This window comes from Catharus ustulatus, chromosome 8, assembly GCF_009819885.2.
Source record: "Catharus ustulatus isolate bCatUst1 chromosome 8, bCatUst1.pri.v2, whole genome shotgun sequence".
In the NCBI taxonomy this organism is placed as follows: domain Eukaryota; kingdom Metazoa; phylum Chordata; class Aves; order Passeriformes; family Turdidae; genus Catharus; species Catharus ustulatus.
Window position 1 is genome coordinate 31,420,308 of NC_046228.1, and position 24,214 is coordinate 31,444,521.

At 59.8% G+C, this 24,214-nt stretch overlaps 6 protein-coding genes across 6 annotated transcripts; 2 read left to right on the forward strand and 4 right to left on the reverse strand.

Moving 5' to 3' along the window:
• Positions 1-35: 35 nt before the first annotated feature.
• ZNF511 (zinc finger protein 511) lies at positions 36-3,126 on the forward strand. Its single transcript, XM_033066697.2, has 6 exons — positions 36-211; positions 337-410; positions 1,154-1,355; positions 1,455-1,579; positions 1,903-2,082; positions 2,582-3,126. The coding sequence occupies exons 1-6, from the start codon at positions 56-58 to the stop codon at positions 2,649-2,651; spliced, it is 807 nt and encodes a 268-aa protein (XP_032922588.1). The 5' UTR covers positions 36-55; the 3' UTR covers positions 2,652-3,126.
• Positions 3,127-3,445: 319 nt separating this feature from the next.
• Positions 3,446-5,592, forward strand: PRAP1 (proline rich acidic protein 1). Its single transcript, XM_033066698.2, has 3 exons — positions 3,446-4,384; positions 4,479-4,537; positions 4,889-5,592. Exons 1-3 carry the CDS (start codon positions 4,316-4,318, stop codon positions 5,238-5,240), a joined length of 480 nt encoding a protein of 159 aa, XP_032922589.1. The 5' UTR covers positions 3,446-4,315; the 3' UTR covers positions 5,241-5,592.
• A 92-nt stretch (positions 5,593-5,684) lies between these two features.
• Positions 5,685-7,939, reverse strand: ECHS1 (enoyl-CoA hydratase, short chain 1). Its single transcript, XM_033066696.2, has 8 exons — positions 7,822-7,939; positions 6,947-7,144; positions 6,748-6,875; positions 6,569-6,668; positions 6,368-6,472; positions 6,171-6,290; positions 6,017-6,084; positions 5,685-5,932 (listed from the first exon to the last, which is right to left on the reverse strand). Exons 1-8 carry the CDS (start codon positions 7,937-7,939, stop codon positions 5,867-5,869), a joined length of 903 nt encoding a protein of 300 aa, XP_032922587.1. The 3' UTR covers positions 5,685-5,866.
• A 1,351-nt stretch (positions 7,940-9,290) lies between these two features.
• On the reverse strand, positions 9,291-12,419 carry MTG1 (mitochondrial ribosome associated GTPase 1). Its single transcript, XM_033066813.2, has 11 exons — positions 12,255-12,419; positions 12,102-12,166; positions 11,875-11,979; positions 11,711-11,791; positions 11,476-11,532; positions 10,707-10,797; positions 10,565-10,626; positions 10,334-10,430; positions 10,083-10,164; positions 9,867-9,979; positions 9,291-9,773 (listed from the first exon to the last, which is right to left on the reverse strand). The coding sequence occupies exons 1-11, from the start codon at positions 12,367-12,369 to the stop codon at positions 9,676-9,678; spliced, it is 966 nt and encodes a 321-aa protein (XP_032922704.1). The 5' UTR covers positions 12,370-12,419; the 3' UTR covers positions 9,291-9,675.
• A 348-nt stretch (positions 12,420-12,767) lies between these two features.
• Positions 12,768-15,433, reverse strand: PAOX (polyamine oxidase). The gene is made up of 7 exons (XM_033066141.1): positions 15,289-15,433; positions 14,459-14,951; positions 14,180-14,379; positions 13,738-13,993; positions 13,526-13,638; positions 13,293-13,450; positions 12,768-12,937 (listed from the first exon to the last, which is right to left on the reverse strand). Exons 1-7 carry the CDS (start codon positions 15,431-15,433, stop codon positions 12,797-12,799), a joined length of 1,506 nt encoding a protein of 501 aa, XP_032922032.1. The 3' UTR covers positions 12,768-12,796.
• Positions 15,434-15,612: 179 nt separating this feature from the next.
• On the reverse strand, positions 15,613-23,320 carry LOC116999466 (lipase member M-like). Its single transcript, XM_033066195.1, has 10 exons — positions 23,291-23,320; positions 22,362-22,473; positions 21,295-21,412; positions 20,802-21,000; positions 19,920-20,029; positions 19,455-19,600; positions 18,812-18,958; positions 18,221-18,292; positions 17,246-17,311; positions 15,613-17,135 (listed from the first exon to the last, which is right to left on the reverse strand). The coding sequence occupies exons 2-10, from the start codon at positions 22,464-22,466 to the stop codon at positions 16,902-16,904; spliced, it is 1,197 nt and encodes a 398-aa protein (XP_032922086.1). The 5' UTR covers positions 22,467-22,473; positions 23,291-23,320; the 3' UTR covers positions 15,613-16,901.
• Between the last annotated feature and the right edge of the window lie 894 nt (positions 23,321-24,214).

The window sequence follows — 24,214 nt, forward strand, 5'->3', positions numbered from 1 at the left end:
AGTCCGTCAAACGGAGGCAGGCCGGTGGTCCCGCGCATGCGCAGAGCGCCCCGCGATGCTACCGCTGCCACCGCGGCTTCCCCTCCTCCTCCGTGAGGGGCTCCCCCTGCTCCCTCAGGATCCCCCATCCCCACGTCCCCCTCAGCCCACGCCGCCCTTCACCTTCGCCCCCCGCCGCCTCCGCCTCGGCCCCCAACACGCGCTCTTCGAGGTGAGGCGGCCGGCGCGCCCGGGGTTTTGTGGGGGCCGCTCCCAGTGCGGCTTCCCCCGGAGCAGAAGGGTTTGCGGTGTGCAGCCCTGCCAGCCCGCCCACAGCCGTTCTCTGCTCCTTTCTAGGATGGGGACGTGCACAGGCACCTCTACCTGCAGGGCGTCCTCACCAGCCTGGAGGAGGTGGCCGAGAGACCCAAGTAAGTGAGGCGGTCTCGTCGCCACAGCTCCGAGTGCGCCTGTCATGGAATCAAGGAATGGCTTGGGTTGGAAGGTCCTTAAAGATCATTTCAGTCCTCCCCCCTGCCATGGGCTGGGACACCTGCTGGGCCAGGCTGCTCCAAGCCCCATCCAGCCTGGCCTTGGACACTTCCAGGGATGCAGGGGCAGCCACAGCTGCTCTGGGCTGCTGCAGCTGGCACAGCTCCAACCGGGAAGGCTAAGCCTGGGGGAGAATCTTGGTCTTGCTATTGTGTGTAAAATCCAGGAAGTACTTTTGAGTGTTGTGTGGGTGCCTCTTAAAAAAGCAGTGGCACAGATTTGTCATCCACAACTGCAACTTTTAGGTCAAACAGCTCATTTATTACCTCGCGGCTTGTTTATTCTTCACTGAAGCACTGTTTAACAGGAGGATGATCTAGATGATCCTGAAGCCATAATGGTTAATAAGTTTCCAATGGCAAATAAGTTTCCAGCTGCCAGCAGCATCATGATCTTTGATCCATTGCCCCTGGGGTTTAATTTTGAGTGGCCAATAATGCCACAAGTATTGTGGCTGCAGGTGTGGGTCTAGTGGAAGGTGTCCCTGCCCATAACAATCAGATGAGCTTTGTGGTCCAAGCCATCCTGGGATTCTTGGATAAAGTAATTTAGAGGGGATGTTTGCAGCTGAAATTAAGGCTCTAATTTAGCTTAAAGCAGGGATGCCCTGATTTCCCTGCAGGGTGTCCGAGTTCAGCTGCCACATCTCTGGGTGCAGCCAGGTGTTTGACACGCTGGAGAGCTATGAACACCACTACAACACCCTGCACAGGAACGTCTGCTCCTTCTGCAAGCGCTCCTTTCCCTCTGGGAATCTCCTGGACATCCACATCCTGGAGTGGCACGACTCCCTCTTCCAGATAATGGCTGAGAAGCAAAATATGGTGAGCTGCCATGCCCAGCCCTTGCCTTGTGGTTGGTGTGCACTTGTGTTTTTTTTTTTTTTCCAGAAAACTTTTTTCTTTCTCCTCCCTGCCTTTCAGTACCAGTGTCTGGTGGAAGGCTGCACGGAGAAGTTCAAGAGCAGCAAGGACAGGAAGGATCACCTGGTGACCGTGCACCTTTATCCTGCTGACTTTCGGTTTGACAGGCCCAAGAAGGTGAAATGGTAACTGCAGAACTTTCCTCCTGTCCTGCAAGGAAACTGTGAGGGAATTGGGATTGTTCAACCTGGAGAAGAGTAGCTCTGAGGTGACCTAATTGTGGCCTTCCAGTGCCTGAGGGAGCTAGATGGAGAAAGACTCTTTATAAAGGATGGAGTGCCAGGAAAAGGGGAAATGGCTTTCCATTCCCAGAGGGCAGGGTTAGATGGGATACTGGGAAGGAATCCATCCCAGATGGACTTGTTTCTTCATGAAGTATGTTTGATTTCCTTGGCTCTGGGCTCACATAGCAGCTCCTGAGCCAGGATGTAAAATTTTATCTCTGCAGTGGCTCCAAGCACACGAGCTCCCCCATGGAGCAGAGTGCCAGTGTGCCCATGGATGTGAGCGTGGAGATGGTGGAGCAATTCCAAGTCAATCCTGTGGAAACAGGGCCTGAGGAGAACATGGAGATCTCTCAGCCTGCAGCCAGCCCCTCGGTGCCAGAGAAACGGCTCTACAAATCTAGGTCTGTACTTGGGCCTCTGGGGCAAAAGGGGCTGGGACCACTCCATCTTATCAGCCCTTTGCTTGGGGTGTTCCTGTGATGAAGATAAAACAGGCAGGAATCCCATGTGTGCTTCCAAAGCCATTTGTGAAAGAAGAAAGTGTAGGGAAGAGCAGAACTGTGGAAGGTGTGTTTGTCTGCCCACCTGATCTCTTCCCAAGGTAGTGCAGGATGCTGCTTCTGCTTTTCTCACCAACCACTGCAACTGCCCAAGTGTTACATTTGGTAACACACCTTGTTGTAAAGAGGCCTCCAGGACAGGAATGTGCAGAGTACACAGGAAATCCAACCAGTACTTCGCCCATTCTTTAAATTATTTGGCACTTTATATGTCCTGCTCCTCCCATACCATGCTCTTCCCACTCTGGGATCTTAAAATGCCCCACAGAGCATTAAGCATCCCAGTGAGCCTGTGAGGGCTGGGCTGTTAACATGGATTAAAACCTGTCTCCCTTCCCAGGATCCCATCCACAATTTGCTTTGGACAAGGTGCCACCCGAGGATTTAAAGGACCACGGAAGAAAGTCTGAAGGTCAGCACAGCAGATTTGTGCAAGATGAGCAGGCATGGAACCAGTGCCACCATGGAATAAACCACCCAAACCAATTCAAGCTCTGCCAGCATTTGGGCATGGGCTCCTGATGTCAAACAGAACTGGCACCACCTGACTGAGTTATGAATCCTCAAGGTTTTAGGAAGGGGAGCCCAGAACGTGTGGTGAGGTGTTAAGGAAACTGTCCTGCAGCTGAGGCTGCACAGGATTGGGTGTTTTATTTTTTGCCTCTTGGGGGTTAAAAATGGATTCAAGAAGTTACAAGATGACAACATGACTGTATGGAAGCTGGAATCACTGAGAAAAGAAAATGGGGAAAAAAAAACCCATTAATTCTGACTTTTTTCATCTCACTGAAGTCTCCTCTGCACCCCAGCACCTGCTCTGAATGGTTTGTCTGAGCCAGGGGAAGCATTTCACAGGGAGTTAAAATAAAGTGACTTCCAACCAGGTGAATAAATAAAAGGAATTTTTACAAAATTGCTTCACAGAGAATTTAAGTGCTGTTTTGAAGCCCAGGCAGAGTCAGGTGTGTGGAACGAACCTCCCTCACTTTGCTGCAAATGCTGCCAAAATCAGGTTGGGATGGAGATTGTTTTCCCTGTTGCCTTTCCCTTCCTTTGTAATCTCATCCTCCTGGAAAAAACTGGAAATACAGAGCCACTGTCTTGGGGTCCTGGTGAATCTTGGCACTCAAAAATTGTGCATAAGGGGAAAAATGAGGTTTCTGGAACAATGTTTATCCAAGAAGCTTAGGATCTATAATTGCATTTTTTTTCCCTTCCCCCTCTCTGTGAGGAATAGAAGATCAAAGGGGCTTTGAAAAATCCTTGCAAATGGGAGCAGGGAATGATGTTTACGGAGATGTAGGAGATTTCACGGCGAGTTTTAAACAGAGCGAAGCTTTTTAAAACTCATCCAGCTTGTCCACCCCTAATCCCTGCTCCATGGAGAGTGCTGTCTCCCGCAGGCAACTGCCACACAACTGCCCAGGGACATCTCTCAGCAGGGACCAAAAATCACTTCCCAGCACTAAAGCCCCCAATGAGGCTTTTTTCCCACACTGTGATATCAGGGAACGGGAAGCAGGCCCTGTGCTACTGGAGATCCCTGCAGGCTTTGGCATGTGATGGTACAAAGGTCAGCCCAATCTGCTCTTACGTGCTCAGGTGCACCTGACCTGGGAATTCCTTTTTCCCCAGAGTCCAGGGTCCCCTGGACCTGCCCTTGCTGTTGGAAAACAAATTGAAGTCACAGCCTCAGTGCTCCTGACTGGCTCTCTTCTGGGCCACCAGAGTCCATGGGCAACAAAATATCTCCCAGCTGGCCAGTGGTTGTCAAAAATCCTTATTTCAAGCCAGAACTTGGATTTCCCATCTCTCCAGAGACACTGCACTGGCAGGAGGACATGGACCTGGCTGCCCCTGAGAGCCCAGGGCTGTAATCTCCTTGAGCAGCGGGACCTGGATCCACCCAGGGCCGGGAGGAACGCCCGGGCCACCACGGGGCGGGCAAAGTGCGAGGTGGGTGTGGCAGCCGCGGACAGGTAGATCCCTGCCAGCCCCGGTGGGCACAGGAACAGGGTGTGGGCCAGCACCAGCCACACGTCTCTGCCATCTCTCTCTTCTCCACCTGAGGGCCATGGGGCTCTGCAGTGTGACCATCCTGCTGGGCACTGCCCTCCTCCTGCTGGCACCCGGCAGCACCCAGGTGAGCCCTGCCTCAACCTGCCCTCCCTGTCCCTCTGATCAGGGGACACATGTGTGACCCCTGCTCCCCTCGGAACCCCTTTGTCTCCCCACAGGCTCTGAGCAGCTCCCGGTGGAAGAACCGGGCCCCGGAGCAGGATTTGGCTGAGGAAATGTAAGAGGCGCTTGCATAAACCAGTAAAGCAACACCCCAAAATGGAAAGTTATTTCAGGGGGTAATACAGCCACCTTATTGTTTTGTGACCCCAAAAATTAAGGTGCTCCTAGTTCCATTTCCCTTCCTCCCTGAATTATGCAAAATCCCTGAACATCCAGCTGGTTTCTCTATTCCTTTTGTGGAACAAATAGTTTAAGTTAGCCTCTTGGCACCCTGAGATCCTAGCTTGTGCTTCCTGGGGTGTGGGGAATCTCACCAGTGTCCCTGCACTCCACTGGGGTGGGATTCCCCTGGGAATTTGCTGGTATTTGGCAACCTTTCCTTGTTGATTTTGTCCCACTCTTCCAGAATCCTGGGTGTAGGAGCCATCGAGCCATCAGAGGATGCTGAACCAGGTATAAAGGTCTTCTCCAGCAGTGCCTGGGCTCAGAGGGGCCCACCCCAAGTCCAGGCAAGACCAGAAGAGGAGCGTGACCACCTCTACCACCCCCAAGATGATGCCAGGAAGGCTGATGCCCGTGTGCCGTTCTGGATGCTGCCCCTGGAGGTGCAGAATGGCCCGGAGGAGGATCGTGACCACCTCTACCACCCCCCCCAGGATGATGCCAGGGAGGCTGACACCTACAGGCCACTCCGGATGCTGCCCCTGGAGGTGCAGAATGGCCCGGAGGAGGATCGTGACCACATCTACCACAGCTGAGTGGAGATATGCCCGGGCTGTGAAATGAGGGGTGAGAGCCTCCCCTGGGGTTTCTCAGGGAAATCTGCCCCTTCCTACCCAGCCTTGAGCCTCACCAATAAACCCACTACTCTTCTCTCCATGTCCTGGTGGGCTCCTCATTACTGCCAGAAACCCACTGCTAATTGCAGGGCCTCCAAACCTGCAGGAACTCCCTCAGGATTACCCCAAGGCACCAGGCAGGGCGAGGACCATGCCCTGGGACACGACACTCAGCCCAGGTGAGGCTGAGGCCAGGCAAACTCAGCACATCGGTGCTGTGCCCCAGAGGGTGCCACAGGCTGACCCCTTCCTGGGAACACACCGACCTTTGCTCCACGAGGCTGCTCTTGCCCAACCCAGCGTGATGGAGTGTGGGGGGGCTCAGTGAACCCCAGCATTTCCCAGCAGCAAGGATGGCCCATCTCCCAGCAGCACCTAGAAAACCCTTTAATAGCAAAGGCAGAGGTGGTCCCCACTGCTGGCTGTCACCCATGCAAGCTGCTCGCTGGCGGGTCCCGGTCCCCTCTGTGGGGTAAGGCGGGGGTGGATGGGCTGCAGGAGGCTGTGGGGACCTGCACCACCCCAGGGACCTGCACCTCCTGGGCTCAGCTGTCGGTGAAGTTGGCCTTGCGCTTCTCCACGAAGGCGGTCATGCCCTCCTTGCGGTCGTTCTGGGACAAGCAGAGAGGTGAGGTTTGGGGGGGCTGCAGCAGCCTTGTTACCCCTCATGCCATGGGGCTGATCACCCTACTCACAGTGGCAAAAGTGGCGTAAAAGAGGCGCTTCTCTGTCCTGTTCCCCTCTGTCAGCGTTGTTTCAAAGGCTGAAAACAAGGGAGGAGTTGGGGAGACCTCTCTGCCTGGCCTCACAGCCCCCCCAAGGGGTTCCCAGTTGGCCTCCAGCCCCTACCAGCATTAACTGACTCCTTTGCCATGGCAGTCACCAGTTTGGAGTTGCTGGCGATCTTCTCAGCACAGGCAATGGCTGCATCCAGCAGCTTCTCCACAGGGTAGACCTTGCTGACCAGACCTAGAAGAGGCAGTGGGAAATGGGGGGGATGGCTCCTTGCCAGACCCCTGCATTGCAGGGCTGTCCCATGCCCTTACCTGCCTCCTTTGCCTCCTGTGCTGAAATCCGGTCACCAGTGAGCACCATCTCCATTGCCAGCGACTTCCCCACTGCCCTGGTCAGCCTCTGCGTCCCGCCGGCGCCTGGGGCATTTAGGGAAGGGAGAGGTTCAGAGGGGGATCCCTGGATGTCCCCACCCCAGCTGGGATGGCAGCCCCTGGCAGGTGCCTGCTGCTCACCTGGGATGGTTCCCAGCAGGATTTCAGGTTGCCCAAACTGCGCCTTCTCCCCGGCGTAGATGATGTCGCACATCATGGCCAGCTCGCACCCGCCTCCCAGCTGGGACAGGGGAGGCAGAGATGGGTCAGGGGGTGTCGGGGTGGGGACAGGGGGTGCAGGAGATGTGGGGGACACTCACGGCGAAGCCATTGACGGCGGCAATGATGGGTTTGCGGACAACAGAGACCTTGTTCCACCCGGCGAGGAAGCCGCCGCTGTAGCACTCCTGGAAGGTTTTATTCTGCATCTCCTTAATGTCTGCACCAGCTGCAAAGGGAAGTGCAGTGGGAAGCCAATCCCCTCCAAAACTTTGGGGCGAGCAGAGTCCCCCATCCTACCTGCGAAGGCTTTCTGGCTGCCGGTGAGGACGATGGCTCCCACCTCCGGGTCGCTCTCCATGGTCTTCAGCGCCTGCCCCAACTCTGTCATGAGCCCCTCGCAGAGCGCATTGAGCGCCTGTGGCCGGTTCAGCTGGATCAGCCCCACGTTCTTCTGAGCCCCCGTCTTCTGTACCAGCAGGTACTGGAACGCAGCCCCTGCCCGCCGCACCAGCACTGGCCTGTTAGCCCAGCGGCTGCCGGGCACCAGGCGGACCCCCGGCCACCCTCGGCAACGCCGGGCCACCGTCACTCCGTGCTATTTAAAGGCGACCTTGATGCCAGCGGTCACCGGCAGCCGGCGGGACGTCACCGGGAGGTTGGCTCGGAGGAGCTCCCAGTGCCACCCTAGCCCGCGAGGATGCAGCCCCGTGCCCACCCTGTGCTGGGACAGTGAACTGCTCCAGGCACCCAGTGCTGGGAGCCGGTGCATGGTCCAGCGACCCCGGTGCTCGGTGCCAGGTGCCAGTGCCCCGGTATGCAGTGACACTGCCCATACATGGCGCAGGGCCCCGGTGCCCGGTGATGGGCTCTGGAGCGCAGCTCCGGAACCACGTGCAACTCGCTGGGCACGGGCCGGGTGCTGCGACCGTACCTTGTGCTGGGTCCCGGTGCCTTGTGCTGTGTTCCTGGCGCACAGCCCAGGGACTCCGTGCCCGGTGCTGGCACCGTACATGGAGTAGGGACGCGGCGCCCGGTGCCGTGGCCTGGTGCGCAGCCCAGAGACCACGTACAGCTCGATGGGCACATGCCCGCGGGGCTACGACCGTGCCCGGTGCAGGGACCCGGGACCCGGCGCTACGCCCACCCACCCGCGGTGCCCCCTCGGTGCTCACCGGCGCTGCAGCCCCGTGCGCCGCGGGGGGCGCGGAGCGGCGGCGGGAGGCGCGCTCGGGGGAGCGCGGCGGCGGTGACAGCGGCGGAGCGCAGGAGCGCTCGCAGCGGGGCGGCCATGGCGGAGCGCGGAGCGAGCCCCGCCCCTCCCGCCACCGCCCATTGGTGCAGCCGGCCCCGCCCCGCCAGGCGCCGTCCCCATTGGCCGAGGCGGGGCCGGGGCCGGGACCCCCGGGCCGTGGGAGGGGGCGCGGAGCCCGAAGCCCGCCCCGAGCGGGGGTCCCGCCGTGCTGCCCCGCGGGGCGGCGGGGTCTGGGGGGTTTAGAGGCGCCGCGGGGAACGGGAAGGGAACGGGAAAGGGCGAGGAGGGGGGATTTCCCCGCCGCCCCCCGGGCGGGGAGTCGGGGGGAGTGCGGGAGGCGCGGCTGTAGCGCGGCCAGGGAGCAGTGGAGAGCAGCGGAACGAGCCGGCGGCATCCCCGGGCCCGGTGAGCCCCGCGGGCGAGGAGGGAGGGATGGAGCTTGTGCGGGAGCGTCATCCACACGATTCTTGCGGAGCATCATCCACAGGGTTCTGCGGAGAGCGCGTGTGCGAGTGTGTGCGGGAGCATCATCCCCAGGGGTGGGGGGAGCGCGTTTATGCAACGCGCTGGTGGCTGCGTGTGCCGCGACACACGCGTGCGCGGCCCCGGCACACGCACAAGCGGGACACGTCGGTGCGCGGCCGGGCGCGGCTGAGCGGCGGGGCTCTCCCTCCCTCCCTGCGGCAGGTGCGGGATGCGGCGGAGCGCGGCGGCGTGCTGGGCGCTGGTGCTGCTGGCCGCCACCTTCTGCGACACGGTGGCTGGCAAGGGTGGGCGCGGCGGCGCCCGGGGGGCAGCCCGGGGCGCGGCGCGGGGGGCTGCTCGCAGCCGGCCGCGGGCGGCGGTGCCCCGGTACGGCTCTGCGGGGGCGGCCCTGCGCGTGGCGGGGGCGGCGGCGGCGGGAGCGGCGGCCGGCGTGGCGGCGGGGGCGGCCCTGCGCCGGTCCCGGCTCTCCGGAGAGCTGCAAGCGGGAGATGGCGTCGAGTACCGCGACGGCAACTGGACGGCAGCCGCCAGCGCCTGGACCTCTGCGGCGCCGGTCGGGACCCCGCCGGGCCGGGCGCTGCCCTGGCTCTGCCCGCTGGCCGCCCTCCTCCGCCGCTGATGGATTTCGGGGGACCTGACTGTGCCCGGCGCACCCACGACGCCGTGAGGACCGGCCGCCCCCTCCGGGGCTGACCCCCATGCCTCGGGCGAGCAGCGGCTCCCGGGGCTATGGCCACCCACCGCCGGCGGGGCAGGACCCCCGCGGAAGACCCTCCACCACCACCCCTCCACACCGAGCCAAACCCCGCCGGCTCGGGCACCCTTCTGCACCGCGTCCCTGTCCGTGGCCTCGCCGTGTCCGGAGGCCGAGGAGGTGAAAATAAAACTGAGCGAAAGCAGGTGTGGTTGGATGCGGGGCGAGGGGCGGGACCCTGGGATGGCCAGCGCCCGGCCCCTGCCCATGCAGGCTTTATTTCGGGATGGAGGCTCCAGTGTAGACCAAAACCAAAGCGAGGAAACAGCTCCTGGCGGTTTGCAGGTGCCAGCCGGAGGCACCAGCCCTGCCCCAGGCTCTCCGGGGCGGGCACAGCTTTCTATGGGAGCATCACAACAGCGACACCACAGGGCATTCTGTCCCTCCGGCCTCTTGCCCAAAACCCGGGACAGCACTGGCAGAGCCGCTTCAATCACACACCACAGCTCCCTGCTGAGGTGTTCCCAGCCCCATGGGGCAGCAGGGTGTCCTCAGTGCACATGGCTGCAGGCAATGCCTGCCCAGTGACAGCTCTCAGTCCAGTGTCACCCTGCCCAGGCGTCCTGCTCGGAAGTCCCTCAGGAACTCGTAGGCAGCAGCTGGGTAGTTGAGCATCATCATGTTGACATTGCCTGGAGATGGCAGTGGATACAGGAGTGTCAGCACAGCCTGGAGCTGCCCTGGGATCCCCAAAAATCCCAGCCCCTGCACCCCAGATCACCCACCTGTGCCTGTCAGCACCTTCACCTTCTGTGTGCGGCCCTGGGTGAGCGCCACGTGCTTGAGCAGGGGCTCGATGTGGTCGCAGGGCTGGCCCAGCCCGTAGCGCTGCACGTACCTGCCAAAGGAGATGGCTCACAGCCCACCTCCCCTCAAAATTCCCTGGGCATGGCATCTGCATCATCATCCTGGGACCCTTCCCCTCTTCCCCACCGGCTCACCCAAACTGCTGCTGCTTGTTCAGGGTGTACAGGAGGTAGTCGGCCATGACGTCCTCCCCCACCAGGTGGTCATGGATGGCTCCTGCAAAAGAGGATCAAGCTCCAGCTTCCCTAAGCCCTGCTGAATCCTGGCCAACCCTCCTTTCACCCCCTCACAGCCAGGGGTTGTGAGCAGCAGTGTCACCCCAACCTTGGGTGCCAAGCCCTGAGCCACATTTGGGGACCGCCCCTGGCCACAGCCTCCACCTCACCACACAGCGCCAGCTTCATTCCCGTCTCCACATCCCCCAGCCTGGGGGGCAGCACGCCAGGGGTGTCCACCAGGTACATCAGGGGCTTCTCACACACCTGGCACAGGGGAGGCAGGACTGGTAATTAGCACCACACGGCTAAAGAGTGAGGCCCTGCTGCAAAGGGGACTTGAGCAACTCTCCAAGATCAGCTCCGTGAGCCGGGAGGTCCCCTGGACACAGGGACAGTACCTGGATCCTGGACAGCACTGCCTTGGTGATTCCTGGCTCACCCCCCACCGCAGTGGCTTTGCCTGGGGGGACAGACACGGTCATGGACACAGGTGATGCTGTGCCCACCTCCTCCCCAAGCCCTGGCACCATGCAGAAATACCCTTCTTGAGGTGCAGCCTTCGCAGGGAGTTGATGAGTGAGGACTTGCCCACATTGGGCACGCCGATCACCAGGATGTTGTGCTCGGAGCTCTGGAAGCCAGGGAGACATAGGCAAAAGGCAGCTGGTTACCATCCACCCACCCCTGCAGCAACAGCCAGCTGCCACAGGGAAATATCCCAGTGTTTGCTGGCACTTCTGGCACATTTGGGAGCAGCCTCGTCCCTTGGCTGGAGAGGGGGGTGACCCTCCCTTTGCTCAGCATTGGGGCAGCCTCACGTCATGCACTGGCAGCAGTTTTGGGGCACCACAATAAAAAAGAGATGCAAAACTGTCAGACAGTGTCCAAAGGAGGGACACAAGGATAGGGAAGGATCTGGAGGGCCACACAGGAGCTGGCTGAGGTCACTTGGTTTGTTCAGCTGGAGCACAACACTGAGGTCAGACCTCCCTGGGGGCTGCTGCTCCTCCCCAGGGCAGCTTCATACTCTGCTCTCTGGGACAGGACCCAGGGAATGGCTGGAGCTGTGCCAGGGCAGGGTCAGGTTGGAGATCAGGGCAAGGTTCTGCCCCCAGAGGGTGCTGGCACTGCCCAGGCTCCCCAGGGAATGGGCACAGCCCCGAGGCTGCCAGAGCTCCAGGAGTGCTTGGACAGCGCTGCCAGGGGTGCACAGGGTGGGATTGTTGGGGTGTCTGTGTGGGCCAGGAGCTGGACTACATGGTCTTTGTGGGTCCCTTCCAACCCAGGATATTCTTTGCATGTGTCTCACCTCGGCCCTGTGGTAGCGTGGGCCGTCGGCCACCAGCCTGGCAACCATGGGGACAACCTGCAGAGCAACAGGGACAGGGCTGTCACTCTGTGCCCTGTACCAGCAGGATGTGCAGAACGGGGGCTGAGCAGAGGACTTGGGACAGCTGGAAAGGCAGCAGCCAGCTGGAGCACCGAGGGCTTTCCATGGGGCTGGGAGCTCACCAGGGAGCAGGGCTGGGCTGCTGCCCCATTACCTTCTTGACATTGACATCATGCTGGCAGTCAGTGAAGACTACGTGCGAGCATCCCTGCTGCCTCAGCTGCTCCAAGACCGCCTGGAAGGGCCGGGAAGAGGCACTGCTGTCACCTGCCTGTGACACCACGGCTGCCCCGCGCCCGGCCCTGCCCCGGCGCTCACCGGCTGCCGGCGGGGATCAGCCAGATCCATCTTGTTCAGCACCAAGACGTGAGGGCGGATGCCCAGCGCCTCCAGGAGCGCGGGGTTACGGCCCGACAGCGGAATGTGCCTGCGCTAAGGACAGTGACTGGAAGCGCGTAGCGGGAGGGGGTGGACAGGAGGCGGGGAGGGGCAAGGGTGGTCTGGAGGGATAAGGGAGAGGGTTCTCCGGCAGCTGTAGAGGATATTCGAGCGTCGTGCACCTCCACGAGGCAGTCGGCGCGGCGCAGCGCCAGTCGCATCTGCCGCAGGCCTGCAGCACACACAGCACAGCGCGGGGTGAGCGCGCAGCGGGCGCCCGGCGTGGGGGAAACTCGATCCGCCGCGCTGCCGCCCCTCACCTTTCGCCATGTGCCGCGGGAACCACGAGGCCACATCGCGGCCGCCGAAGTCGAAGCGCTCCCGGAACCCTCCGGGAACCGTCCCGGCCGCCCTCAGCGCTGCCCACACCCGCATGGCTCCGGCGCGGCTGCTGCGTCACTTCCGGCGCGACCGGAAGCGGCCTCAGTGACAGCGATGGCGGAGCCGCTGCCGCCGCCACCGGGGGGCTCGGCCGCACCTCCCGGCGGCACGGGGGGTGCCGGGGCCCGCGGGGGGCACGTCGTGCCCCCCGTGGGCCCCGGCACGCCCCGTGCCGCCGTTTCCGAGCCTCAACCCCCTCGCCCGTCCGCCCCGGAGCCCCCCCCGCGTCCAGGCCCGACGCAGGACCCGCTGGACGACCCCCGCTACACCATCTCCAGCACCAACTGGTATTAAATCAACACCGCTCCATACAGCTGCCCCCGCCGCACCCACCACGCCACGGAGAGGAGGAAGACGCCGGCGCGGAGGTTTCTTAATAAAGGAGACCGAAGGCCAAAGCACCGGGGTTTATTTTGCTGTCTCAGGACTGAGGCGCGGGGACGGGCACCTGGAAGAGCTGGTTGAGCCGCTCGGCCTCTCGCCACCCCGACAGCAGCGCCCCGTGGGTGGTGGAGTAGAAGGTGCGGTGCGTGGCCTCGCCGGCGAAGAGGAGCTGCAGGGGCTGCGGAGAGGCGGGGGGTGAGCACAGAGGCCGCGGGGCCGTGCTGGAACAGCCTCACCCCCCGCACTCCGGCACCCCGCGGGGGCATGACCGCATTAAAACACCAGAATTGCGCACTATCCCTTCCCTAGGCATCCAGCCCGCGCCGCGAGGAGGCTGGGAAGGGGTTGGGAGGAGCCGCCTGTCCACGACTTTTATGGAAATGCCCCCACCCCCGTGGAGCTCAGCAGGTGACCTGAGCATTCACTGGTGACCCCCGCAAAGGGTCAGCAGTGCCACCTCCCTGTGCGCCTGGAGTGGCCTGTCCCCACCCCCGTCTCTGTCCCTGCTGCATCCCCCAGGGCTGAATTCTCACCCGGGGGTCCCGGGGGTCCTCGGGCAGGGGCTGTGCGAGCACATCGATGTCGTCCCCCGAGCTGCCGACGGCCACGTAGCTGTAGGAGCCGAGGGTGTAGGGAGCGCTGTGCCAGCGAGACCGGAGCACACTCCTGGGCGCGGGCAGGCTCGGATTCCCTGCGGACGGAGGTTAGGGGTAGGATCGGGAGATCCCCCGGGGCAGTGGGCGGGCGGGGAGGGCGGGGCAGGCACCTGTCATGGTGCGCAGGACGCGGGTCATGGCGCTGAGCACCTCGGCGTCGCTCAGCGTCTCCATGTGCTCCGACTCCTTCCCCGCGATGAAACCGCACAGGACGTGCCCGTGCCTGGGGCGGGAGTGTGGGGCTGAAAGCTGCTGGCCCTCCCCGTGCCCTCCAGCGGCCCAGGGAAGGCCCGGAGGATGCCCAAAATCCCCAGCCACCTACTGCTCTGGAGGCTGGAGCACCACGAATCCGATCAGCTTCTTGAACCAGCTGGCCTCCAGGTCAGTGCTGGGCTCCTCCAGGGGCGACTCGTCCTCCCACACCACTTCCAGGAGCTGCTGCTCGGGGTCCCAGAAAGGCTGCTCGAACTCCAGGAAGATCTTGTTGTTGGTGCCAAATCCCAGGTTGCGAATGGCCTGTGCTTTCCGCTCGGGAAGGGGAGGCTGGAAGAATTTCTCGTAGTGCTCCTTGAGGAAACCTGCAGCCACAAATTTGGGGCAGCTCGCAGCTAGGCTCCTAAATGGTGTCTGAGGTGCTCTCACCTCCCCAAACCCCTGTCCAACCTCTTCCCAGTGGGAATCCCTCCCCTCCACTTGCCCATATCCACCCCTGCCAGCTGGTCGGAGGGGACGGGCAGGGCAAGGGGAGGCGTCGGTGTCCTCACCCAGCGGGACAGTGATGATGACGTGGTCAGCAAGGAAGGCATCTCCATCCTCGCACTCCACCCGGACAGGGAAAACCCTGGCATCGTCCCCTTCCTCACGGAAGGACCCTTGCCACTGGATGGTCCTCACGGCCTTGTTGAGCAGGACGGTGCCCTCGGGCAGATCCGAGTGCAGGCGCTCGGCCAAGCTGCTGTAGCCACTGTGGGAGGAGTCACCGCTGGGAACGGGGCGGCCCCTGGGACGCTCCTCCGCGTCCCGCTCCAGAGCCCCGCGCTTACCCTGGGAAAGTGCAGTCCAGGCCGGGCAGCGACACGTACTCCCCGAAGGGCTCCAGGGCCACCAGGTCCATGCTGTGGGTCCCGCTGATGCAGCACTCCAGCTTGAGGCAGGCGGCGAGCACGGCCAGCTGCAGCCGCCGGGCATCCTCCTGGCCCCCCGCCATCGTGGGGACCGTCCGGGCGATCTCTGCCCGCACGTACTGGCCCACGCTGGGCCACGGCGGCTCCTTGGACCCCTGGAAAGCGCGGGTGGAGGCCAGGAGGGCGTAGAAGAGGTCGCGGGCTTCGCGCACTGCCTTGGGATTCAGCACCTTCCCCGAGCTGCCATAGGTGACGGACGGCATCGGGGGGTGGCCCCCCGCTTCCACCTGCTGGTTCTCCTCCAGGGCGGCCTCCGGGCCCAGCAGGCCGTAGCGGGAGGCCAGGCAGAACACGGGATTTCCCGGCGAGGGGCCGTGGATCCAGTGTGCGCCCATCTCCGCCAGCCCCGACGCTGCCGGCAGGGAGGGAAGGAGGGAGAGCGGGTCACACCCCGAGCCGTGCCCGTGGAGAAGCGCTCGGGGCGCAGCGGGACTCCCGCGGCCCCGAAAGGGCCCGTGGTGCCCCCGGGGCCAGCCGGGACCGGCTTCCGTTCCATCCCCGCGTGCCCACGGGACCGGCCGCCCCCGCCACGTGTCCGGCCCCCTCCGGAGCGGCGCCACGGCCCGGGGGTCAGGTGCAGCTCCCGCACCCCGATACCGCCGCCCCCTGCCCCTGCCCCAGCCCGGGCCCGCCCCCCGGTGCCGCCCACCCCCGGTTCCCGGAGCCTCCCCCGGCCTCCCCGCCCGTACCGAAGGGGCGGGTGCAGACGCGGCCGCCGGCGCGGGCCGCCGCCTCCAGCAGGCGGAGGGAGCCGTGTCCGCGGAGCCGCTGGGCCGCCCCCAGCCCCGCCAGCCCCGCGCCCACCGCCACCACCCGGCGCCCGCCGCCCTCCATGGCCGCCCGCGCCGGCCGGTACCGCCTCCGCCCCCGCCGCCGGCACCGCCCGCCGCCAACGGCACCGCCCCTGGAGCGGCCCGGGCCGCCGCGGGAGGGAAGGAGGAAGGAAGGGATGGAGGGAAGGGTGGGGGAATGCTTGGAGGGGTGCCCGCGGGTCCCGGTGCGGTGATGAGCCAGCTGCCTGCACCCGGTGCCGGCGTGGGAGAGGGGGCAGCCCTGGGATCATCTCCCCACCCTCCTCCTCTCCCCATTCTGCTCCCGCTCATCCACCTCACACCGTGGCCGGCCAGCCACGGAGGTGGAGGAGCACTGGATGCCCATCGTCCCGCCACAAATCCCAGCAGAACTGCCCCAAGGGCCAGTCCCAGCGCTCCCGCCCACTCGTGATTCCCAAACCTTCGGGGATACAATAAGCCTCTCCACTCCCAAAGTTGTCTGGTGGGGTGTTTTCATCAGCAAGCGCTCCTGCCACCTGCCATAGGATGGGATAGGGTATTGGGATGTACTGGGATACTCCCTTGGAGAACACACTGTGCCACCCAGCTCTACCAGCTGCCCGTGGGGTTACTGTGTCCCTGCTGGCCCTGGCAGCTCCCCAGAAAATATTCACATGCAAGGAAGAGCTGGGGGTGTCAAAGCATCCCCTCTGAGTATTTATTTTGGAGGGATTTTCCCCACCTCCGGGTTTGCAGCAAGCAGCGCAGTGGGACAGGCTGGGGACATCAGCCCGGCAGCAGCTTCCTGGGGGTACGGTGGCCCTGTGACCCAGCCCAGGGCATTTGGGATCACCAGCTCCCAGGGATGTGGGATGATCATTCCCAGTGTTCTGGTGCTGAGCTAAGCAGCCATTCCTGGGGATCTCTGACCCCTGAGTCTCAGCCCAAACAATGCACACAGGTGCCTGGCTTGGCCCAGATGGAGACCTCCCACTTCTCGGGGACTTGTCTTGGGGAAAAAGGATTCTCCACATCCAACCTGAACCCCCTGGGCTGTAATCTGTGGCCAGAACCCTTCGTTGCATCACCTGTTGCTGCTGCCAAGAAGAGTTTGGCCTCAGCCATCCCCTCCATTCCTTTGTGTGCCATGGCTGGGGGGCTGCTCTCAGCCTGTCCCCCCACAGCCAGACTCAACAGGCCCAGCTCCCTTCCACCTCCTCTAATCCACAACCCACTGGGCAGCCACTGGGGGGTCATGGCAGGGTCCCCACGTCCCCCTGGCTCAGCACCATCATGTTGGGACCGTTCCAGCAGGGCTGGTGGCTCCTGTCCTGGCTGACCCCAGCGCCGTGCCACCGGTGCTTGAGGAGCTCCCAAGCAAGGAGGAGAGACCCCAACAACCAAGGGATGCATGGAAAGCACCATCACCACAAGCGCGTCAGGAGGGAGGGGACAGCGGGGAGTGTCCCACCCCTCCTCGGGCTGTCTCAGCTGAGGGACACGGGCCAGGCTCCCCGGGAGCCGCCGCTCTACCGGGACCCTTCCATCATCCTCAGGATGCTGCTGTAGAGGCGCCCAGGGGCGTCCAGGCCCCAGACAAAGTCCCAGTGGTTCCAGTCGGGGATGTGGGTGTAGGCGACGAGGTGGGTGATGCGGGGCAGCAGCAGGAGGACGTCCCTCCAGTCAGCTGCCCAGTCCTGCCCTCCCGACCACACCGCGGTGGGCACCGGCATCTCCTCCACGCGGTACAAGGGCGGGGTGTCCTGGAGAGACACGGGGAGCTCTCAGCTGGTCAATCCCTGCCAGCCATTCTGTCCCTGTGCCACACTGGATACACCCCAGCAGCTCCAGCTGCCAGCACTGCAGCTCCTACCTGGTGGTACCTGGCTGGGTTCTCGCTGCCATAGTCAAAGGCTTTGAATTCTCCAGATTTTGCCACCTGGGAAGAGAGGATGGATGTGCTGTGGGAGGCCAGCGAGTGCTACTGCGTGGGTCTCGCATCGCCCGGCCCCCTTGAGGCACTTGTCATGAGAGAGTGCTCAGAAGGGGTTTGTATAAGTCCCTGCCCTCCATCTACCCATCTCCAACCATGCCAGCTGGCTGGGGACAGGCAGGACAAGGTCCCTCACCCGTGGGACATTGCAGGAGATTTTCCACCTTTTTTAACAGGGTGTTTTTTCACCTCTGGCTCCATGCCTGTCCCTAGCCATGGGCTGACAAACCAAGGTGTTGCACCTGACTCCTTGGCTGCCCTGGTGCCACGCTATTCCCTCTGAAATCCTGCTCACCCCCAGCTTGTGTGTGCAGGTTGCTGCTGCAGTTCCTACAACAACCTGATCGTCCTCTTTCAGCTTCCATTACCTATAATTTGGCTCTGCAAGGAGGCACATGGGTGGGGCTCTCCAGCCTGACCCCGTTTCCAGCAGGGCCAGTGCTGAAGCTGCAGAGTCCATCCCCAGGGTGTCCAGGACCCCTTTGGACAGGGGGAGATGTTGTTGGGTGCCCTTTTCCTCCTCTTCCAGTTCCCTCAGCCTCTCCTTGGGCTTCCACCCACCAGCACCACGGTGTCCCCAAGTTCTGCTTTGGTGACTCCTGAGGGGCCCAAACTGGGGGTGTCAGCATCCATCTGTGTTCCCCCCATCCTGTCCTTTGTCCTGCCTGGCACAGCACAGGACACACACCGCGGTATCCCTGCTCCCCAGAGGCACCAGGGCAGCTCATCCTGCATCCTTGTTTAATTTCTTGCCTTTCCTTTCTCAGGAGCTGCCAATGTCTGAGATGCCTGAACTCTCATGTCTGCCCTGGGCACAGCAGACTCCCAGTGAAGGGACCATCCCAGGGATCCTACCTGGGCCCAGTGGATGATGTTTTTGACAGAGGTGCCATCTGGATAGTGGGATGTGTACACATCCAGCCGTGTCTGCAAGGAAACAGATCCCAGCTATCGCTGCTTTCCAGCGGATGGGAGTGGAGTGGCAGCTGCCAGGTGTTTCCCAGAGCAGCCACTGCTGAGTCACGTGGCCTGAAGAGCTGGACCAGGTTCAGGAATATAATTTTCATTAAAAAACAATTGCTGTGAGGCAGCTTTGGGAGACGAGTGATGGGGATGAAAGATGAGCTCTGTGAGATACCTTACCTGGGCTCAGTGACCGCCTGAGGTCACCCAGAGGCTGCTCAGCAGGTGGGTCAGAGTAGGGGTGGTCACAGTGACAGGCTGCCCTAGTTCAGGGGTGCTGTTGAGGGCCATCTGCCCACTGACATTTACCCAGCAGAGCCTGGGGGCTTTTCCTGTCCCAGGAGGAAAAGCATCTGGCAGAGGGACACATGTTGCCCATGCAGGGTCTGCTTGCTTTGAGCACTGGGGGTGAGTGGCTGTAGCAGGCTGGGTGGCAGAACAGTGGCCCTGAGACCCTCGTCCCCACTGGAATGGCACACCCACCACGTTGAGGTTCTTCTCGTTGTAGCCACTCAGCAGGAAGAGGAGGTTGACACAGGGTTTGTGCAGCAGCATGTGCCTGCACAGCTCCGGGAGGAACCGCCACAGCTTCCTCACCCGCAGGGACGCGTCCGTTCTGCCCAGCAGCAGCTGCAAAGGGAGCAAAGGGCGGCGTGCATTTCCTGCTTTTCCCTCCCTGCAGCCCAGCCCCACAGCCAGGCAGTAAAGGGAATATCCAGGAGTCGAGCCTGCTGCCCTCCTGCCCCACAGAGATGTGTACAGCTCATTGCAGGAGGTGGTGCTGACTGAACACACAACAGGGAAATCAGTGTTCACAACTCTCCCCCAAGCACTGAATCTGTTTTTCATGGAATGGAAATTACAAAAGCTGCTCTTTTCCAGGTGTGTTTAGCCTAGAAGTGCCCCTCCATATAATGACCACATTTATTCTATAGATGGAGAGAAGACATGCTCTTTACAAGGCCATCCAGGACTGTATGTGCACCTGAACTGTGCTGTGCTAATAAATCAGCAGGAATTAACTGTTTTCTGCTGCATCAGAGAGCCCCAGGGGCTGTGTCCAGGCACAATTCCTTCTCTACAACCAAGCAGTTTTGGAGCAGAAGGGCATGGAGTAATCCCTTACCGGAATCATCTTGAGCTTCTTGTCCATGAGGAGCTGCATCTTTATTAATGGACTTTTGGAGTGCTTGGGTGCCACTACTGGAGCCAGGGCAAAAAACATTTTGACTTTCTGAGCCAGTTCGGGCATGGATGAAAATGCAATAAACGCTGAGAAAACAGAAAAACAAGACAGAAAGACAAAACAGGCTTGCTTCATCATTCCTCAGGTGCTTAATCCGAGGGTTCACTTGGACCCAGGTCTGTTTAATTTATTATCTCCATTTGGAAATCTGAGATCTCTTGCCACCTTCCTGCTGAATGCTGGTGCAAGAGATGCCCAAAGGGAGGCAACACCTTTATTCCCTTGGCTGACTGGGCGCTTCAGTGGTTGTTAAACCCATATGGAAGGGACCCCTCTCCTTTCTGCTGGCAAGCACCAAAATGAAATTTTTCAAGTCAGGATGGTGGGTGACCCCTCAGAACGCACCAATGGAGCAGCCCTGGGAGTAGCCAACGTAGTGGAGCTGCTTCTGCCCCGTTTTCTGCAGCACAAAGTCGATGGCGGCCGGGAGGTCGTACATTGCCATCTCATGGAAGCTGCAACACACGAGGGGGAGGTTGGTTATGAGGCAGCAACCAGAGGGCAAACTTATCTTGAGCTGCTTTGCACTGCCCAGCTTTATATCCGGGGCTGATTTTCCAGGAGAGAATTCCTGGCGTGGATCCCTCCTGCTATGGCATCGTCCTCCCCTGGAAGGGCTTAGTCCTCCCACGGCCGTGATGAGCAGTAAATAAACTGTGCCAGCATCCCAGTGCCATACCCAGCCTCTCTGCAGACCCAGAGCTGGCTCCCACCAGGATTATAGCCCCTGCTGTGCTCCTTGGAGGATAGAGCACTGGTTCCTGCCCATGTCCCTGTTGGTGGGATGTGGTGAAAGGCAGACCTGCTGTGTGAGGTTTTTCTGAAATCCTGTTTATGAGCTTGGGGATTCTGCTTTGAAGATCAGCTCTGGAGAGGCAGTAGCAGCTTAAAAACGAGGGACAAGGGACAACAAGTTCTAGGAGCAGGGGAGGTGGCAATGCCACTTGTGGACGTCTCAGTGGACACCCCCAAGGCTGGGCTGATGTCTCAGTGTGTCCCCACACAGGCAGCAGTGCCCTGAGCTCTCGGCAGCTGCAGGGAGGTGCTGAAGCCGTGTCAGCAGGCAGGTCTGCTCAGATCCCTCCATCCTCCCTGGGGGAAGCTGTGCCAGGGATTAGGTGCTCTGACTTGCCTGCTGGCAGGCACCCACCTCTGCATCCACCTCTGCCTAGAGCCTGGTGGCAGGCAGAGAACATCACCAGGCTTTTGTAACGCGCTCCAGCCCACCTGAAATCCCAGAATTCCACCTGGTCAGCTGAAAGGTTCTGGTGTCTCCTGGACCAGCTCGTCCCCCGGCTGTTTCCCAGCCACACATCGTAGCCAGAGTCTGCTAGTATGAAGCCAAGGCTGTTGTTAGCCAGATTTTCCACCCAGTGGCTGCCTTCTCCAAGTATCCCGTGCTGGAGAAACACAGCTGGCCTGGGCCCTGGTGCAAAAGAAACAGCACATTTCATTGAACCACATTCTCTCTATTCATTCACCCCAAATCAAGGCCAGTACAGCCTCTTCCTTGCACTGCCAGAGGACATGCAAAATGCAAAATGCACGTTTTGATGATGTGTTCTGGTGCTACAGCTTTGAGTTAAATTGGGGAAATTCCATGGATTCAGTGTTTTTGCTTTAACAATGATTATTCCCCCGGCCTTTCCAGGTTCATCCATTCCCCTGCTTACATTCAGGGCTGTTTTTTCTTTTAACTCTGAGTGAAATAGAGCTGTACCTCTGTTCTTAGGCTTTTCTCTTCCATGAGGAATTCTGTTCAGGTGGATGTAGTAGCCGTCACGAGTCAGGACATCATACTCCTCACTGGGGTACCCTCTGTGGCAGATGATTTGGCTCTGGGGGAAGAAAAAACCCAGATGGGAAACTTTCCATAGTGAAGGTGCTTATCTGATTTGAAGAGCACATCCCTTGATAAAACCAAAGTTCTGGGACATGGCTTTGCCCAGGCTGTCTCTGGATCAGCTGAGGACTTTTTGTGACAGAGGATGCTCTGTCTGAACCTTGCCCCTGTGATCTGCCCAAGGGAAGGGGAGCTGCTCAGCCATGCTAGGGAGGGGAGCTAGCGGTTGCAGGGCTTGAAATGGTCCCAAACATTGAAACCCAAAGGATTTACTGATGCCTGACCCCCTTTCCCGATGGCTGGCACTGATTTCCTGACGCCTGACACCGACAGCAGCACGTGTCACGTCAGGCTCCCAGCTGATGTGCCAGGCAGATAAGGTGGTGTGGCAGATGGAACCTGCCGAGCTGGGCTGACTGGAAGGGCGCTGGGATAAACCCCACAGGAATCATTGCAGGGCTCCCAAGGCCCTGCCTGCTCTTTACTGATGCTGAAAACTCCACAGGTCGGGAAGTTTCTGCCTGGTAAAATCCAGCTGTGGTCCTGCCCACAGGTTGCTGTACACTCCCTTTGTCACGAGGTTGGCAGGAAAGATTAAATACAGCAAATTTACCATGTCTGGGTCCCTCTAAACCCAGCTTCAGAGCCTCACAGGGCTCACCTGGACGTGGCCCTGAGCCATTTGCTGCAGCTGAAGGAGAGGAGCCATGCACAAATTTCTACCCTCTGGGGAGATATCTGTTCAAATCTTATCCCCATATCAAGCTGCCCTGCTGGTAATTGCACTTAATTCTGCTGGGAGGAGGAGCTTGTTAATGATGGTGTGGAGGCAGCATCACATCAACAACACCAGCCCTCTCTCTCCAAGTGCCCTCCAAGCTTCTGTCCTCCAGCTGAACGTGCCCAAGCTTTCAGAGGGGAAATTCAAAGTTCTCCTGGCTTACAACGTTCATGAGACTCTCGGGATTCAGAGCCTTTTTCTGCTTGGTGGCGTCTTCAGAGTTGGTGGATGCTTGTATGAGAAACAGGATTGCAATAAACAGCCACATCTTGTGCCTGTGTGAATAATAACAGTAACAACAACAAAAATAATGATATTGATGGTGATAATAGGAATAGGAACAACAGCAAGAATAACAACAATGAAATCAGTAATACTGATGCTGTTGTTATTGTTGTTGGTTATTATTGTTAGTAGACTTGATATGAATGTTTGTTTTTACTTGGTTATGATGGGTTAAGTTCCTCACATATCTGAAGATCTCATATCATTTTCTGGGCTGGGAAAGTGGAGGGAATTCCCAATTTCAGTTTTCTTTACAGTCCACATGAAATTTTTTATACTCCTCTCTACAGCCAGGATCTGGTACTAGGCAGGAGCCTTTTCTACATTTTTAATGGCAAGGAGAACCAGCAAAACAAGAACTAAACCAATAGCATTGAGCCAGTGGTCTCATAGAGGAAACTAATCTAAAGGGGGAGTTTGTGCTATGGAAGGAAAATGTTTGGTGTGGCTGGGCTATGACCATGTCTATACTTTTTGTGTTTCTCTGTTGCTTAGCTTTTGTACCCAAAACCCACTGTAAACAGAAGGATCCTATGAACTGCAGCTGGTAGAGCCTCACAGGAAGGCTGGTTAAATAAGTGTAGCCTGAAAAAAACCAGAAACCTTTTTGATCACTTTGGAGCTGAACAGAGGCCTATTTTTAATGCACACAGTTCTAATATTTTGCCAGGCTCTCAAAAGTTAGGGCTTAACTTCAGCCCATCAGCACGAATTGTGAATTACTCTGTGCCTCCCTCCTGCTGCTCCCAGTGGATCTCCCACACCACGAGGCTTTGCTACCCTCTGAAATATTCCCAGCAAACCTACCTGTGGTATCACCAAGGTGCGAGTCAAGACCAAAACCAAAAAAGAGCGAGCGATTCTTTATCCCAGCTCCAAAAGGACACAGATCTGAACGACACCGAGGAAAACACGTTCCCAGGCAGAGCCCACTGGCGTGTCTGAGCAGGTGGTGGTGGCAGTGCTGGTGGCTCCGTCATCACCAGAGTTAAAAGGACCACGCTGTGTCAGAGCCCAGCCACGCTGGCACCCTGCTGTCCCTCGTCACGTGGGCCCTCCAATTAACAGATGTGTGCTGATCACTCCTGTGGCACCTCCCTCCATGTGGCCCTGACTTTCATGCTTGCTGAGGATTGCGTTTCCAGATTGGTGTGCCGAGGAATTCCAGCTATGGAGTTGCACCTTAAGCTCATGATAACTACCTTAAAAAAAACCAAACCAAAACAGACCAGAACAACAAACCAACAGCTTTTCTTCACAAAGGGTCATTTCCTAACTCCCAGGGTAATTTCCTATCTCCAAGGGTCATTTAGAAAAGTTCCTGGTGCAACAATGTTGGGCTCTACCACCTTTACAAAGCCTCAGCAGTATGCCAGGCTCCCCAAGGACACCCCAAGGACAGGATGGGCCTCACTGCCTGCTGGGTAGGAGACACTTGATCATTCTACACCCTGTGCAAAGTGACAGCAAGGTCCAAAAATGTCGAGTTAGCAAGGGGCAGTTTGCAAAAAGCTCTGCAGGGCTCTCTGGAAAAGCACCAGGCTGAAGGTCCCTTCTGGGAAAGCACCCAGCTGAAGGTCCCTTCTGGAAAAGCACCAGGCTGAAGGTCCCAGCAGCAGCCAGCAGTGCAGGGAAGAGCTGGTGCAACACCTCTGCTTGGCCAAAGCCGCTGGTATTGCAGAGAGCCAAGGTGTTCGCTCCCCTCCTGCAGCCCGTGACCGCCCAGCCCAC